At 37.8% G+C, this 16623-nt stretch overlaps 1 protein-coding gene across 6 annotated transcripts in view; it reads right to left on the bottom strand.

The window, feature by feature from the left end:
• The window catches only part of LOC126336313 (E3 ubiquitin-protein ligase UBR5), a 322944-nt gene that overhangs the window by 156820 nt on the left and 149501 nt on the right, over positions 1-16623 (bottom strand). For all 6 annotated transcript variants that reach the window (XM_049999857.1, XM_049999858.1, XM_049999854.1 and 3 more), the window contains exon 23: positions 5593-5738. In XM_049999857.1, coding sequence (XP_049855814.1) covers positions 5593-5738 — 146 coding nt within the window. The remainder of the gene's footprint in view (positions 1-5592; positions 5739-16623) is intronic.

Here is a 16623-nt window from a genome sequence, read left to right as displayed (position 1 = left end):
GATCATAATGGAATGCTATGCTGCTTTTGAACGTTTTAATCCTACAACACATGGTGGTACATATCTGCAATGTCACTCAGTTTCCATCGGCATTATAAAGCAGCAATACAGTAAAACTTTGTTAATACGAATCCGAAGGGACCGAAAACTCAGGAGTTCGTGTTAAAAAATTTAGTGTAAGTGAAAAACACAGATTTTAGTAAGTATACATGTACAGTAGTACACTAAGGTGTAATAGACTACACCATCAATCACATTATTGTTGATTTATAACACTATAAAGTGATTGTAAAATTACATGTACTCACAAATTATGTACATTACTTTCTTGGAAAAAATTCCGTCACGGTTTCCTGACGTTCATGGGAACGATAATATTTTGTAATTTCACAACCAATTGTAATGATAGCGTCCATAAACCCAACAGTGACGTCAGATGTGGAAGCGAACCGTTCTAAACAGTCCAAGGCTATAAACATCTCCTGACGGGTAGGTGGAATGGTATCAGTATTCTCTTCCACTAGACTTTCTTCTGATGAACCTTCTTGAAACTCGTTCCCAGCTTTTGACACATCCGATTCCACACAAGCACATACAACAACATCGTCATCTACACTAATGAATTCTTCGAAACTAATCACAGCTACTGGTGTGAGCCAAGTAGATATTGCTCAAATACAAATGGAAGAGTGCCAGGAATGTAAAGATACGGGCATCTTAATTGAAGAACTTAAGATAAACTTCAGACTTCAAGAAATTGCAATGAAGTTCAAATTTTGACCCTGGGCAACAGTTTACTGTAATGTGAGAACTACCACCTGCATATTTGCCTTCAAAAAACACGAGACATTCAACAATGTCCACATTTCCTGATGGCATGGAAAGTTGGTTTTCCAATAATTTACAAAGAAATTTGTTACCTCTTCATAGCTCTGCATACATATACTAAACAGACTTTCATACATGGCACTACTACTAAAGTTCATCAGTATGATTCTATGTTGGAAACAAGAACCTAGGGTGGGGAACACAGATATGTATGGACCTGTGGCGATAAGAGTTGTTAGCCTAGTCTGAAGGTGCAATCCTGTATGTTTCAGTGTTTTCTTCACCTTTGCCTGCAGTATTTGTCTTATATTGTTTTTCAGAAGCTTGGTTGTTTCATAACCAAAAATTCATTTTTACCATAATAACAAAAAGATTCTTTTAATTTGGAACAGAGATGGTAGTTTCATTTGGCGATGTCACATTTTCCAATATTTTTTGGAAAAAAATTCCATTAAGAAAAAACTGCAGATATCATGAACATCATGCATCAAAGTGCTTGCTTTCATAGTAACTAAGTAAAGATGCAAAAACTGCCAAAGACAGCACTTTAGCTTCACAAACAGGTAAAACGTGATGCAGGCTGGATTTGCTTTTATCAGGAAATTACAGCACACAGCACAAGACATCATGCAAACGTGTTTCTGCTTGTCAAGCAGATCACTGAGAGTTTTTATTTCAATGTTTATTCAATAATATTTCTCCCATTTCATGAATGTCTCAGGCCCTCCTGAAAAGTAATGCCTCCGAATTTTTCATACTGTTCTCAATACTGGTTGAGGTATTAAATTTCATTCATATTACTCAGTTAACTTCTCTGCTTTGCTGATGCAAGTTACAACACTCTGCCACTAGAATGCTCCAAATTGTAGCACTTAACAAGGCACTGAATAAGTGAACTATGTTGTCAGACTGAAGAGTTTGTCCACACACGGAGCACTCTCTCCTTCAGTATGGCAATGCCAGGCTGCACGCAAATGTTACGAACCTGTAACAGTGCGAGCCTTGGGTTAACTGCCGTTGATTATTCTCCACATTTAACTGTTATCGATCAATACGGTCCCATCCAATTTTCGTCTGTTTCCAAATCTTAAAGAACACCTTTGAGGACCTTAAGCAGTACAAGCAGAGGTGAGGTTGTAGGTCCATCAACGAAATCACCATATAAAGAATTGGGAAGCACTACGTTCCACAAACACCCGTAGTTGTTGTTTTTTTTGGTGGGGGGGGGGGGGGCCTGATTTGTTGCTTAGCTCGAGGTCTAAGTTATTTTGAAAGGTGGTAAGCTTGCCGAGAGTTGGCAAAACCATTGAAAGTGATTCCATAAGATCCAATCACTCACACTACTTCACGGAGGGGTATTCCATCTTTGCAACTAAATGAAAAGCACTTCTCCCCCCCCCCCCCCAATATGTATTTCACTTCTTTTATATGTGAAGGAGCTTCAGATGTCTGTGATACAAGTTTGTTTTATGTTTGTAATAAGAGTTATACAGTTGTTACAAATACATTACTACATTACAGTTTCTCTTGCTTTTCAGGTTAAAAACAACTTTTGTAGTTTCGGGAGGTTTAACTGTTATTTGATGTTACCATTTCTGATGTTAATACATGTGTGTCATTCTGGAGATGTATTTATTCAGACTGCATTTTCCGGGTGGCAAGTTTTTGGAATTTTTTCTTATTAATTATAATTTTTCTTATAAATTATTCCATCACATATGAAACAATAAAATACACTACTCGTGCAGCACGATTCAAATTCTTCCATCTGTGACAGAAGTGGCAACTGTGATGTTTGCACGACATAATGTATGCTGTTCCACGATTGGCAAATGAAGTAGACACTACGCTGCTTTTCATGTTTGGAAAACTTAAGTGCTGTATTTAGTGGTTTTATTATTTATACTTCCGTACTACGAAAACCTGCAGCTTAACTGATGCACTGTATTGAAGAACTGGACCAAATGTGCCATTTCCTTTACAATTTGTTGTGCAGTTTGGCATCACATCGTAGTTTACTACATGGGAAACTACACATGATCTCAGCCTTTAAGGGGAGGGGAGGGGGGGGGGGGGGGGGAAGTAAAATTCAATTTCAACATTCAGTTAAAATTTTTTAATAAATGGATGTCCTTGATTCATAACATTTTCATACAGGAAAATGTCAATTTTTGCAACATCCCAGAAAAAAGGCCGTATTTTGTGTAATTTTGCTAAAGCAAGCTGATCTGATATGTATCACATATTGTTTTCACAAAATTTTCCTGTCCTATTCATTAAAGATAACTTAATCATCTCCAAAAAGCTCATGGCAGTATTAGCGGTTCTGCCTGCTTTATTTATTTCTTTGCTTGTTGACTGTCTTCAGTGTCGACATACTGCGTTGCTACACTGGCTATATAACGGGGTTTGGAAGTAAACACTGACTACTTTGATGTAGCCGACAGATACACAGTTATGTATGGCCAGTGCACTACTGTTCTAATTTCCTGTAAGCCTCATTAATAGGTATCAGGCAAACCATCCACATACTGCTACATTAGTTTACTGTTGAACATCTACGAGCAGGAAAAGCCTAACCACAAAGTTCACAGTTCTTGAAGAATAGAAAGGTGCATATGGAGCACACACTGTCACTATTTTAACACACGGCCTAATTGTATAACACTTATTACACTGTTAAGTTGATGCATTGTTGTTGTTCTAATCAACACAGGTTCCTCGTCTGAAACTCGGCTGTGGACTGACTGTCTTGTGACCAAAAATAGGACCCTTATATATACTCACAATAATAGGTAATGAAACTACACAGTGTATGAAGTTAAATGTACAGAAATTGCAATTAAAACTTAACTCATTAAAATAACTGAATACATCGAAAAATTGGTTCTTTTTAACAGTTTCTTCTAATACAAGGTTTAAGCCGAATTATTTGTTTAAATGATGAAATTAACAGATATTGTTACGCAAACAATACTTCTGACAAAACTGTTAATTACTTTGGAATTAATTAGATGGTGGTTTTGCTAACATGTTTTCAAATAAAGTCAAATAAATACTTAAATAATGCTCGTGTTTTGTCTTCCAAATGTTCCAATTGCTATAGAATTTATATTTGTTTAAACTTCAACAATAGAATTTAAGTTACGAAACAATTACTGAGTTCACCCTATAAAAGAAGATACTACCTTAGCATAGTGAGAATAAATTAGAAAATCAATTACATGCATAAAACTAAGCACAAAATTAGATCTGATGTTATATTCTTTAAAACTAAGGGCCAACCTTTCTCTTTCATGAAAATGTAGATTATACCCATGTACGTTAATAGTAATTATTTAAAAGTGAAAAAATGAATTTAAGGAGGCAGATGGCAAAACAAGAGGGGAAGTAAAAATACCCCAGCTTGCTTCATCACGAGTAATGCACATCATCACACATTAAGGTTCTAGAGTTTTACTGCAACGTTTCTACTGTCCCTGTAATACAGCTGGTTAAGTGGAAATCGAAACATACAGCATTCCACTATCAGATCAAATGGTAAAACAGCTGGTTCAGCGAAAACAGAAACATACAATTTTCCACTTTCAGATCAAATGGTGACAACTGCAGTACATAAAGCACTTAACAATCATAGAAGACTGGTTGTGCTGATCAGTGTTAGATACAGAATTCTGATTTCAAACAACATAAAACACATTGTTAGCTGAGCTGTTTGAGACGCTCACCACTCAAGAGTGAGCACGACTTATAGAACAACGTGAAAATAGCAAGCAATGCACGATCCATCCATTTATCACTATATTTCGATACTTTCTATGAGATACATGTCATAAAGTGAAAAATCCCTACACCTCACGTCTTATAAATAAGGGATAAAGCGTGTGGCACTGTTTCTATTACACTGGTAAGTTTACTACCAAAATATACAGTTATGAGCATTTAACCCTTCAATGGTAACTACCTCTAAATTAAAATGTTCATTTTTGTTGCACAACACTCCATTTCTGAATTACAAGCTAAATCTTCTTTGATAAATCATAGATGATGGTTGTATACCAAAGTGTTATTTCCATTCTGCTAGGGAAATGTCATGTGCACACGCTGTTTTTGCAAATGAGACTGTCACTTCCACTATATCACACAATGTGTAAAAAATGTGGGTGGCTGTTTTGCCCTGAGGTCTCCAGCATTGTCTACACAAGAATTCGACATGTACTTTGATTTATCTGAAGTTGTCAGAGATAAGCCGTACATCATACTTTCCCTTCAACACTTCAACAAATGAGCAAATAATGAAATTAAGAAAGACACCTAGGAAATAAGTTTCCCTTCATATAAATATCACAGTCATTAATGCAACACTGTATATGTTATAATTAAAAAGCCTAATTTTTATATTTATAATCTTTGGTTTATCACTAACACGATTATGGGAAGGAAATATTCATGATGTCATTCAAGTGGCCACTCTGGCATTTGCGTTCCCTGATTAAAGAAAACTAAGTAAACTCCAACTTGAATTGCAATTGTTCGAAAGGTGTGCTGACCTGGTAGATTTATAGAACACAACATACACCAATGAACTGCTAAAATTTTGCCACTTTGTCAGCGGAAAAAATTTTTGCTTTTACGTACATAGTGCTCACAATGGTGAAACCTAATAAATAACAGCATATAGCTATTTCTTGTAAATGACAGTAAGAATGCTAAATCGAGACTAAAAATAATATATTAAATACAATACATATTTCTAGTTCATACCTCAGCACTGCATTTGACCAGCAAGCAGTAGGTGAACTTATCAAGCAGTGTAGTTCCACTCTGACTTTGAAGGAAATCTTGATCTTCGTATAAGGTCTGTGTAGTTGTAGATTGACGAGGCTGTTGTGCAGACGGTTCTTTCACACCTAAAATGACAGACAGAAACAAAGTGATGCTTTAAAGTAACAACAGTTAAATAAAAATTACTAGGGACATGTTGGATGTGAATAAATTAAATAAGGACTCTGAACATGTTACTTATGTTAGAGATAAAACTGCTGTGTATCGACATAATGCAAATTAACGAAAAGTAACATAGCATTCTGTTAACATTTAAGCCAAAGTCTTGGAGAAAAAGCAGCTAAGAAAAAGATACCCAGACATATGGTAAATACCACAAACTGGAATCATTTACTATAACAGCAGAACAGGAAAGCAATGGTAGGTAAGAATGGGAGACAGTTTGATAACAGTGACGCGCACAATCTGTGGAAGTTACATATAGTACCAGTCTTATTAAACAGCAGGAGAAGAGAAATAGGTGTAATGATGAATTTTAATTTTATCTATGAAGAGACATCAGTCCTTACTAAAATCAAGACACACTCGTACATCATCCTGCAAATGGTTCTCTCATAATTTGGTAAAATTATGCACAGCAAGAAATAAAATGTGTACTTCTTGCACATATGAGCACGAGTACATGGTGCGGCACAGCAATGCTTGCTTGGAAACTCTACTGGCACAATGTCTTTGTATAATATGGCTTTGACAATATGCATATCAAGTAGAAAGCCAGTTGCTGTGAGAGATTATCTCAGCCTCCTATTGACTTGTTATTGTTATTGTTGCTGTTGTTAATGTAATTGATTTATTAATCCTTTCGCACAAGTGAAATGATAGTCGAGTCATACGCAGTGGGCACGAGCCAGTCCCGCCTGGGCATACTTGCTGTATAGCATACTTTTCCCACTACCACCCGATACTTCTCTGTCACTGCCTCCACACTCATAGTTTAAGCACACTAATATGACTTTATATTGTATACTTATCTGAGAAAACATTTTTACATACATTCAACTGCCTTGGATCTTCATTTTGAATAAAAAGTTGGTTCTAGATCTTCTTTTAGACAATTTGTGTAATTTTTTGGTACCTTCTATCAGATAACTGGTTTTGGAAACAGCACTGGGGAGGAGGGTGCTTTGTTGTTTAAAATATATATATTTAATGTTATTTATATTTCTACATGGACAGTAATGTTTATTCACAATGAGAGATTGTTGTCACATTTGTGTGTGTGTGTGTGTGTGTGTGTGTGTGTGTGGTCTAATTCTGATGAAGCCCTGTTTGGCTGAAAAATTTGTCTGACAGACTTTTTGCTGTGCCTATCTGCAACTAGACTTTTTGCTGTGCCTATCTGTGACTCAACATCTTTGCTATATGGTAAGTAGCAACTATCCTTTACATAATATTGTCGTTATTTATATTTATTGTAAGGAATGTTCTGGTTTAAAATTATGAGTTATTTAGAAATGAAGGAGATGACTCACTGAAAGGCAGAAGCACTGTGTTGTCGACAGGCATTCAAACAGAAGGTATGGAGCTTGGCTAGCTTTCAAAATGCACTTCCTTTTTCTAGATGTTGGAAAAACATATGAACAAGTGTGCACGCACACACGCCCGCCTGCTCGCCCACGCGCACACTGCTGGTAGCCGACTAAGCACAATGTACGGAGACAGGTGTGTGTGTGTGTGTGTGTGTGTGTGTGTGTGTGTGTGTGTGTGTGTGCGCGCGCGCGCGTTTCCTAAAACTAGAAAAAGGAATTGCATTGTGGAAGATAGCCAAGCTCCATACCTTCAGTTTTGTGTGCCTACCAACACTGCACCGCTTCTGTCTTTTGGTGAGTCATCTCCTTTATTCCTAAACAATTCATTACTTATATTTGGTTTAGATGGTGGTGGTGGTGGTGGTTAGTGTTTAACGTCCCGGCGACAACAAGGTCATTAGAGACGGAGCGCAAGCTCGGGTTAGGGAAGGATTGGGAAGGAAATCGGCCGTGACCTTTCAGAGGAACCATCCCGGCATTTGCCTGAAACGATTTAGGGAAATCACGGAAAACCTAAATTAGGATGGCTGGAGACAGGATTGAACCGTCGTCCTCCCGAATGCGAGTCCAGTGTGCTAACCACTACGCCACCTCGCTCGGTATTTGGTTTAGATTATATGTCAGTACACTACATTAAATCAATTTCATTGCACAGAGTTTTACACTTCAAAAATTTGTTTGTGTACGACAAATCTTCAAGCAAGGAATGACGCACAGTGTTGTATTGGATTGCTTACAACACAACTATGTGAGGAGCTCAACACATCAGTACAGAACTGAAACAAGATGGACATTAATATTTCAACAGAAAGTGGAACTATGCTTTGAAACTGGATGCAGCTGCGATCTGGTGACTCTGCAGCTAAGTACAGTCTTCCAACACAGCTGCTAGATGCCGCATAGGTCGAACTTTCACAGAAGTGAAGCAGAAAAATACCAGGTGAAGTGCTACAACATTTCACCGGGTGAGTGACATCAGTCTTCTGCAACAGTCCCTCTACCTTCTCATGAAGTTCACAGGTGTGAGAGGGTTAAGTTATCCACCAATGTACTTACACATGAGTGAGTCGCAATTTTATGCAATCTTATTAATTGGCAGTATGACTGACACAAAGATTGAATGAATTATTTGACATACAGAAAAAAGTAACCCTTTATATGTTGTTTATCACAAGTTGAAAGTTTACAGCCACATAACACAGAGACAAGAGTCAAATCCAGTCCGGGCAAATATCAGTCTTGATGAGATAGTGAGGAAGACTGTTCGACAGAAATTTGGGGGACTACAAAGATGTTCAGAGTAGTGTGAACAGGTAATTCTATGTGGCTTCAATGCAGAACAGTGACTTTTCAGCCTGACTGTCTCATATTTCTTTCAAATTTGGTGCATTCAATGGTCCAGACAATGGTCCAGATAAGAGATGGGAAACTACCAATTTGCAAAGGCATATTACAATTGTGAAGAACATTACAGGTTTGCCGAGTTTGGAAATTGTGTGAAATTTACATGCATCTGTGTCAATATAAATGGTTATAGTTCTGGTTCTAATCGACATAGATCAATGAAACTTGTATTACTGAATAGCTAATGAGTAAATATTTACACTGATCTGCAATATGACAAGTTTCTAAGAATTTTCACATTCAAGGTCACTGACATTACCCTTTGACCTTTAATATCTCAAAATACCCCTTCTTCAAATTTTTTTTTTTTGGGGGGGGGGGGATATATATATGTGTGTGTGTGTGTGTGTGTGTGTGTGTGTGTGTGTGTGTGTGTGTGTGAGAGAGAGAGAGAGAGAGAGAGAGAGAGAGAGAGAGAGAGAGAGAGAGAGAGAGAGAGAGAGAGACAGAGAGAGAGAGAGAGAGACAAGAGCTTGAAAGCTAGTGTCAATACCGTTTTCCTTTGTGCATTTCTACAGGCCACACACGTCAGCTGTGAGTGGTTGCCTTTCCTTTATTTCATATAATTTAATGGGTCAGTTATTTATACTATCAAAATTTTTATATAAACATGGTCATTTATGGTAGAAGCAATATTAAGGAGGCTCCTGTTTCATTGCATCACCCAAATGATTACGCCTGGACCACACTGACATCATTAAGTATTAGGATGACAAGTACCAAGATTGAAGTTGCCAGTGGAACCACAGTGTCATCAAGAAAAATACGAGATGCACTGATGTACTGTGGTTTTGTCACTGTACCTGGCAGAGTGCAATGTAGTTACGTAAGCTGTCAAATGATCTCAATACCTGCGTTATTGCACCACCATAAAATAAAGATGTGTGCATTAAAGTGGCCTATTCAATAGATGTTAACATAAAATACTGTATGAAATCATATGAAAATCAATAATTATCAATGTTTTAAAGTAGTTACGCTGTAATTATTAAGTAACTGTTTGAACTTATATTTACTGAGACCATCTCTAAACATGCTGATGTCAACACCTTGCCTCATTTACTAATTCCACAAGAAGATGGCTAAATGTTTTCACACCACTGCTAATCTGAAACATAGACCTAACAAATTCCTTATCACTAACCACAATTAGCCAATACAATGAACTGAGACCCATTACTCGGCAGAATACTTGCCGCAGTCTACAAAAGACGGAGTATTTGCCCAAAATTGCTGACCTGTGCTTCAGAACACACTTCTTGTCACAGGACAGGTTAAACATAATCAAAGGTATCTCAATGCTCACACTGGAAAATGAAGAATACCTTGTAGTCATTCCACTCTTGGTGCAGCCTACCAAAACAGAGCACATCTATCTTGCATGTTTTAAGAACAATGTGGTTATTACTGGTGAATGCATGGTACAATTGTCTGTATATATGCTGGAAGCAAATGAGAACAGCACACAAAGATATGACTCTACAAATGACCTATGAAACAGAGTGACCATCTCATACGTAGTGTCGACAATGGCCCTCCCATACAGTGGCAAATTCCAAAGTTTAGCATTCAGTCGAATCGTTAAAGATTCTTTTAACAGCACACAAAAGTGAACAAAATAAACCTGCACAATTTCCACACAAAAATCATTTTGAAATTGCTACCTGAATGATTGCACAATGTTGCGTTATGCATATGTCACACTAACTGCCAAATCGGCCGACCAAAACGAAAATGAAACTTTTATTTATAGAAAGCTTATTGAGCAAATGTACGTAATTGTTTCATTTTAAACAACGTTTGGAGTCCGGCACTCAATTTATTAACATTTCACCAGCCACCTATTCCACCAGAGCTGGGAAATTCTACTAAAATGTATGTTTCACGGCGCACCCGTGCCAACTCTGGGAAACAAAAGAACATTGAAGGTTGCATGCACCAGCGGTCAAACTCTGCTAGTTCCCAGGCTGGTAGGGGCCCATGCAGTGGATACACACAGCAGGACAATTCCCAAAACAAAAAGAAGACCAGTGGGTCTGACATCAAAATACTGAGTACTGGTTCAACATCTTGGTTGAACACCCAGAAGAACAACATTAAAAAATCATGCTGCAAAAACCTGAAAAATTATTTGAAAAATACCTTTCTCAACATGTAGGCAGTATGAGATATGGAACATTATACATGTAGATTTTTTACATTATGTGGGAGTAAGCATCTGATCTTACCACTGAATAGTTTTTAACACTTCAGAGAGCGATCGACAGCCTGAGCACAGTGCAGGCTACAACTTCACCTATAGGTCTGGTTGCAATTTTCTTGAGATGGAAATCCTGAATGATAAGTCTCCCCTAACCCGTGTGGTTCTGGGTGACTTTTCCGAAATCAACCCTTTTGCCTGAAGAAGGAGCCACTTGCCCCAAAAACTTGCTGATAGCAACCATCTTTTATGTTTGTGTTCTGCCACTGTTTGATGAGTTGGTTTTTTTATCTATCCAGTTAAAGAAAAGGATAGATTGCTACTCACCACATGTAAGTAGCAGTCAGGCACAACAAAAGACTACCAAATGAGTAAGCTTTCAGACAAAATGCTTTCTTCGGAATTAGACAATGTCTAATTCAGAAGAAGGTTTTTCGGCCGAAAGCTTACTTGTTTAGCAGTCTTTTTGTTGTTCCTGTCTGTGACTCAGCTTTTCCACTACATTATGGAAAGGATAGATTGCTACTCAGTATATGGAGGAAGTGTGTATAGGAGTTGTTGAGTTGCCTGTATGGTGAGTAGTAGTCTAGCCTTTTCATCACATTGTCATTATTCCATCCTGGATTTACCATTGTTTGATATATAAAGTTGAATTTCTCAACCTATTTTCACTCACTTATCTCTCATAACATTACATTGTGGGAGAACATTTAAGTTCCCAAAGCATTTCCATAACACTTATGTGTTTATCAAATTTACCTGTAACAAATCTAGCAGCCTACCTCTGAACTGCTTTCATAAAATCCTGTATGCATTATGTGAAGGGCAAGAATACATATATTCATATTTTCAATGTATGTGGGAATGTGTGTCTGTTCCCACGCAGCATTAAATGATTTTTGAATATGACATTAATACCACCAACTGCATTTGAAACTGGCCAGTAATGTAACGTTAACATGACATCATGTGCAGAGAACTTTACAGCCTTGGTGGAAACTTACAATGGTTTTACCATTGAGTAATTGTTACATTTTGTTTTGTTGTGTGCTCTCCTCCTCTGGAACACATTAAAATTTGAGAGGGTGAGTACTGGAAAGAACTCAGGCTGTCACGAAGATCCAAAAGAAACACTGTAAGATGGCCAACAAAGAAATATATTGTGCAGAGCATAAACAAGGCTCATCTATGCTATGGTCACACAGTACTACGAAGTCACACTGCAGCAAGTGACAGTTTGTCATCAGATATAGGGCTATTATAAAAGAACGAAATAAAGTAAATTATTCAATGGCCTCGAGACTTCGTTGCGAACAGATATGAAATTCCATAGTTTCAGATACAAGAAAACTAATGAGAATTGAGTTATTGTGGAACCCATAATAAGACTTTGTGTGTTTGGATGTAACATGGATTAGCACTGGTCATTATGCCCAAAAACACTAGGCAGATGACAGTTGTGGTAGCATTCTCCCAAGCAGTGGAACTACTAATGGTTTCTTACAGAACATCTGCTGCATTGTAAGTTAAGAAAACAAACAACTATTACAAAGAGATATATTGTGAGAACTTTCTTAATTGGTTCAAGGGACCACGCAGAACGTGTGAGCAAGTCCAGTAGCATAACTGCTATAACCATGCTGTACACACGGCTAATGGCAAATTGCAACATTGCCCTCTTCCAAGCTCCATAATCATTGACTTTGTTCTTCTGAACATGGTGTAGCTCCACAGATGATGAGACTGAAAAAAGTATCAGATAAAGCAAATTAATCATTATGTTAAGGGAAATGAAAATTTGATAGTGAAGGGACACTGGAATCTGTTAGCAGGAAGAAGAAGAAGAAGAAGAAGAAGAAGAAGAAGAAGAAGAAGAAGAAGAAGACTGTGGAAGAAAGCAGACTGTAAGGTGGGTGAGTGGGAGATGGTGGGGACACGAAAGGGCAAGCTTCCTAGGAGAGTTCTGAACAGAATACGATTTATTAACTGCTCAAACTCAGTTTATAAATGAAAGAAGAATGCTGTATATGTGGAAGAGACCTGGATGTACCACAAGATTTCAAATAGATTATATAATAGTAAGTAATATCTTCAGAAATTAGATTTTGAACTGTAGAAAATATCCAAGAGCCGATTGGGATTTACCAGTTATGAATTGCATACTAAACTTGAAGAAACTGGTAAAATGTAGAAATTTATGAAGATATGACCTGAACGAGTTGGAAGAACCAGATGACATTGAATTCCAAGAGAACATATAACAGAAGGGGAATGTATAACTGCACAAATAATTGTAGCTTGTAAACAAGATGTATTTCCTGCTTCCAAGTATTATTAGAATCAGGCCTTGTTAGTTCCTGGAGCAAGAAACAGTGACTGCATTCACTGGATATACAGACATTGACCAGGTTCCACTAGTTTTGGTCAGTCCAGAGTATTTTATTTCCTTTAGAGATACCAAACTACAAGGATATTTACTACTTTATTTCACCCACTTTGGACGATTTAGCAACCTACTCTTGCAATAGGGGCCAGACCATTTTGTCAAACTTGAAATGTACGTGTGAAAGCCTGTGAATACAGTTGTTGTCTTGCAAGTTGTGTGTGTTCACAGTTAACTCATCTTCAAGATATAGAAGACAGGGGAAACTCTCTGTCACCATGAATGTTCAAATAAAAGTATCAGTTTGTGTAGGCAATAATGCGAATGACTGGGCCTAAGTCAAGTACAGTAAACACTTTAGAAACATCATAGAACTACCTCTGAACTGAACTACGCTCTCTGCACACGGAATGTAAACACCTATTCGAGCTGTCAGTGCACTCAGTGCCTCTCATCTTTTGGAACCAGGCCTAATCACTACTCATTGAACCACTCTAAACACATCCAGTCAGCTACTGTCTAGTTTGTGTTGTTTGGCCCATCGAAGACATGCAACTTCACGTGTCACTGTGAGCAATGATCATTTCCGAGGTGCCAGACTTAATGTCCATTGCATGCAGTTCCCTTGCAATGATTGTTCAGAAACTTGCAGAGATGGATCAGCATTCACCGACAGCCACAATTTTTGTTGTGTTTGAAATCTACAGTCAGTGCCACACGTCTCTGGTCCTTGTTACCTAGGATCCTATTACAACAACAGCTCTAGTGTCATCAGTAGTGGAGCGACATAATTTCTCCATTGTTGGAGAGTATGCCTCTAAACTGGGAGGTACTATTCTTCAGCATTTTCACACAATGTATAAGCAGTCAAATAGCAATGAAGAGAACACTTTCTCAAATCATGCTTCAAGATCAAGTGTCAAGATAGAATGCATAAATTCTAGTGCAACTGAATTACTATACAAATAAAATCTATCAGTTTCATCTGGTAAAAATTCCATCTGATCTGTTACAACTACCAGAAAACTACCATAAAGCTAGAGTCTTAACCTAATCCACAATGATTGTATCCTGAAACTTAATTCCCAAATATATGGACAAAATGGTTGAAACTTCGTTTTCTCACAATCAAATATGATTGGAAAATTTTTCTTTTCTTACAGAAACAAACTTAAGCTGATACCATAGCTTAAGACTGTCGCTTCAAGTCTTCCCAATCATCACAATCAATTTCATTCTGTTTCACTTCTAGTGAGAATTTCCAAAACTTCATCCTCTATTAAAAACAAAGATGTGCCACTTTCTTAACAAAACCAAATCTTAGTCAATAGTACCACGTAAAGATGATGAAAACAAAAAAAAACACAACGCCACAACAACAAATGCACACAATGACTACAACAGAGATCACCAAATGTTGAACAGCTAATATGTATCTGGTGCGGAAATAAGGCTCTGCTTAGTCGTGTCGACATGGTGAGATACAGTTTGACCACTGTCAAAATTACTTGTTTGTTATCCTGTGATTTTGAGGATATTTACAATGGTGGTTTGAAAGACAATGTTGCAACAGCTTTATGGTAGTGTGAGGACGGGTAGTGTACCCTTAGAGGGCCAAGAAGCTGACTGGAAGAGTCATTAATAAATATTTTTGCACAAATTATCACTTTGCCTCATAAAAGGCTCAGTGCATGTACCCTTGACCAACTTTTCCTGAGAGGTTGCCAATCTATATTATTCTCCTTCTCAATACTGTATCCCTGAATTTTCGAGTGGCCCATTCATATAAACATACAAAAACATTATTAGAATTAATTTTCAATCACTGAATATTCTGTTGTGCCTATAGAAACTTATTCACACAACATTATTTTATAGTAACACTGCATTTTGTCTTAGCATCTTGTACAGCAGTCTGTCTGAATAAGCTATTTGGCCTACAACAGCCAACACTTACAATCTGATTATCATAGGAAGTCCACTCTCAGCAATGGTATCTATCGCCTCTTCTATACTTTTAGCAGTCGATTTGACTAATGTATGTTTCTCCCTGCTGTTAAGATGTAGGTCATGTCTTGTGCACGAACACCTCCCAATAGCAACTGACACAGCACCAATGTGATCCCTACCTGAAGACCACAGCAATCTGCTCATTTTCTGGTTAACTCCCCTTGGCACCATGTTATCATGCAACTTCTGACCTTCAATGAATCCCACATTCATCTGCCAATTTGCTGTGCTTAACTGTCCAGTTAACTCTTTACATTACATTTCATATTCTTGTTTAGGCTCTGCCTGCTCTCCAAACTATTAATATCTGGCCCCCTTTACTCAAAACCACAGCCAGTTGATTTAATATACTTGTGATATGGTGTCCTGATCCTGTCACTGTTGCCCTATGCCATTCTATTCCATAGCCAGAAGCAAAACCTTTGCATTACTATTCACCTCAATTTCCAAACTGTCTCACAATTTCATTTAATGGTCTGCTGTGCAATGATCTTGTGTACAATTAATGATGTTCCTCCAATTCTAGTGGTAAATAAGCTTATCTGTTATATAAGGTAATACTAATGGAGTTATCCACCCCTCTCTCTTTTCACTCTTCATTTGTTAAATGTCCAAAGAAAACCACAAACCCCTTCAACTGAAGTACTGAAGTTCAACTGCTGCAATCACAATCTCTGAATGGTGGGCTCAAGAGACACTTCACTGACAACACACTATAGCCTTCACCCACAAGCACACTTTTACTTTGCAAAATGAATCAAAGCATTTATCGATAGTTAGTACAATAATACTGCAGCCACTATTGTTCAAATACAGGGTGTTTCAAAAATTACCGGTATATTTGAAACGGCAATACAAACTAAACGAGCAGCGATAGAAATACACCGTTTGTTGCAATATGCTTGGGACAATAGTACATTTTCAGGCAGACAAACTTTCGAAATTACAGTAGTTACAATTGCCAACAACAGATGGCGCTGCGGTCTGGGAAACTCTATAGTACGATATTTTCAACATATCCACCATGCGTAGCAATAATATGGCGTAGTCTCTGAATGAAATTACCCGAAACCTTTGACAACGTGTCTGGCGGAATGGCTTCACATGCAGATGAGATGTACTGCTTCAGCTGTTCAATTGTTTCTGGATTCTGGCGGTACACATGGTCTTTCATGTGTCCCCACAGAAAGAAGTCACAGGGGTTCATGTCTGGCGAATAGTGAGACCAATCCACGCTGCCTCCTGTATGTTTCAGATAGCCCAAAGCAATCGCACGATCATCAAAATATTCATTCAGGAAATTAAAGACGTCGGCCGTGCGATGTGGCCGGGCACCATCTTGCATAAACCACGAGGTGTTCGCAGTGTCGTCTGAGGCAGTTTGTACCGCCACAAATTCACGAAGAATGTCCAGATAGCGTGAT

This window comes from Schistocerca gregaria, chromosome 2 (genome assembly GCF_023897955.1).
Source record: "Schistocerca gregaria isolate iqSchGreg1 chromosome 2, iqSchGreg1.2, whole genome shotgun sequence".
NCBI lineage: Eukaryota > Metazoa > Arthropoda > Insecta > Orthoptera > Acrididae > Schistocerca > Schistocerca gregaria.
This window is presented reverse-complemented; position numbering and strand designations above follow the sequence as displayed.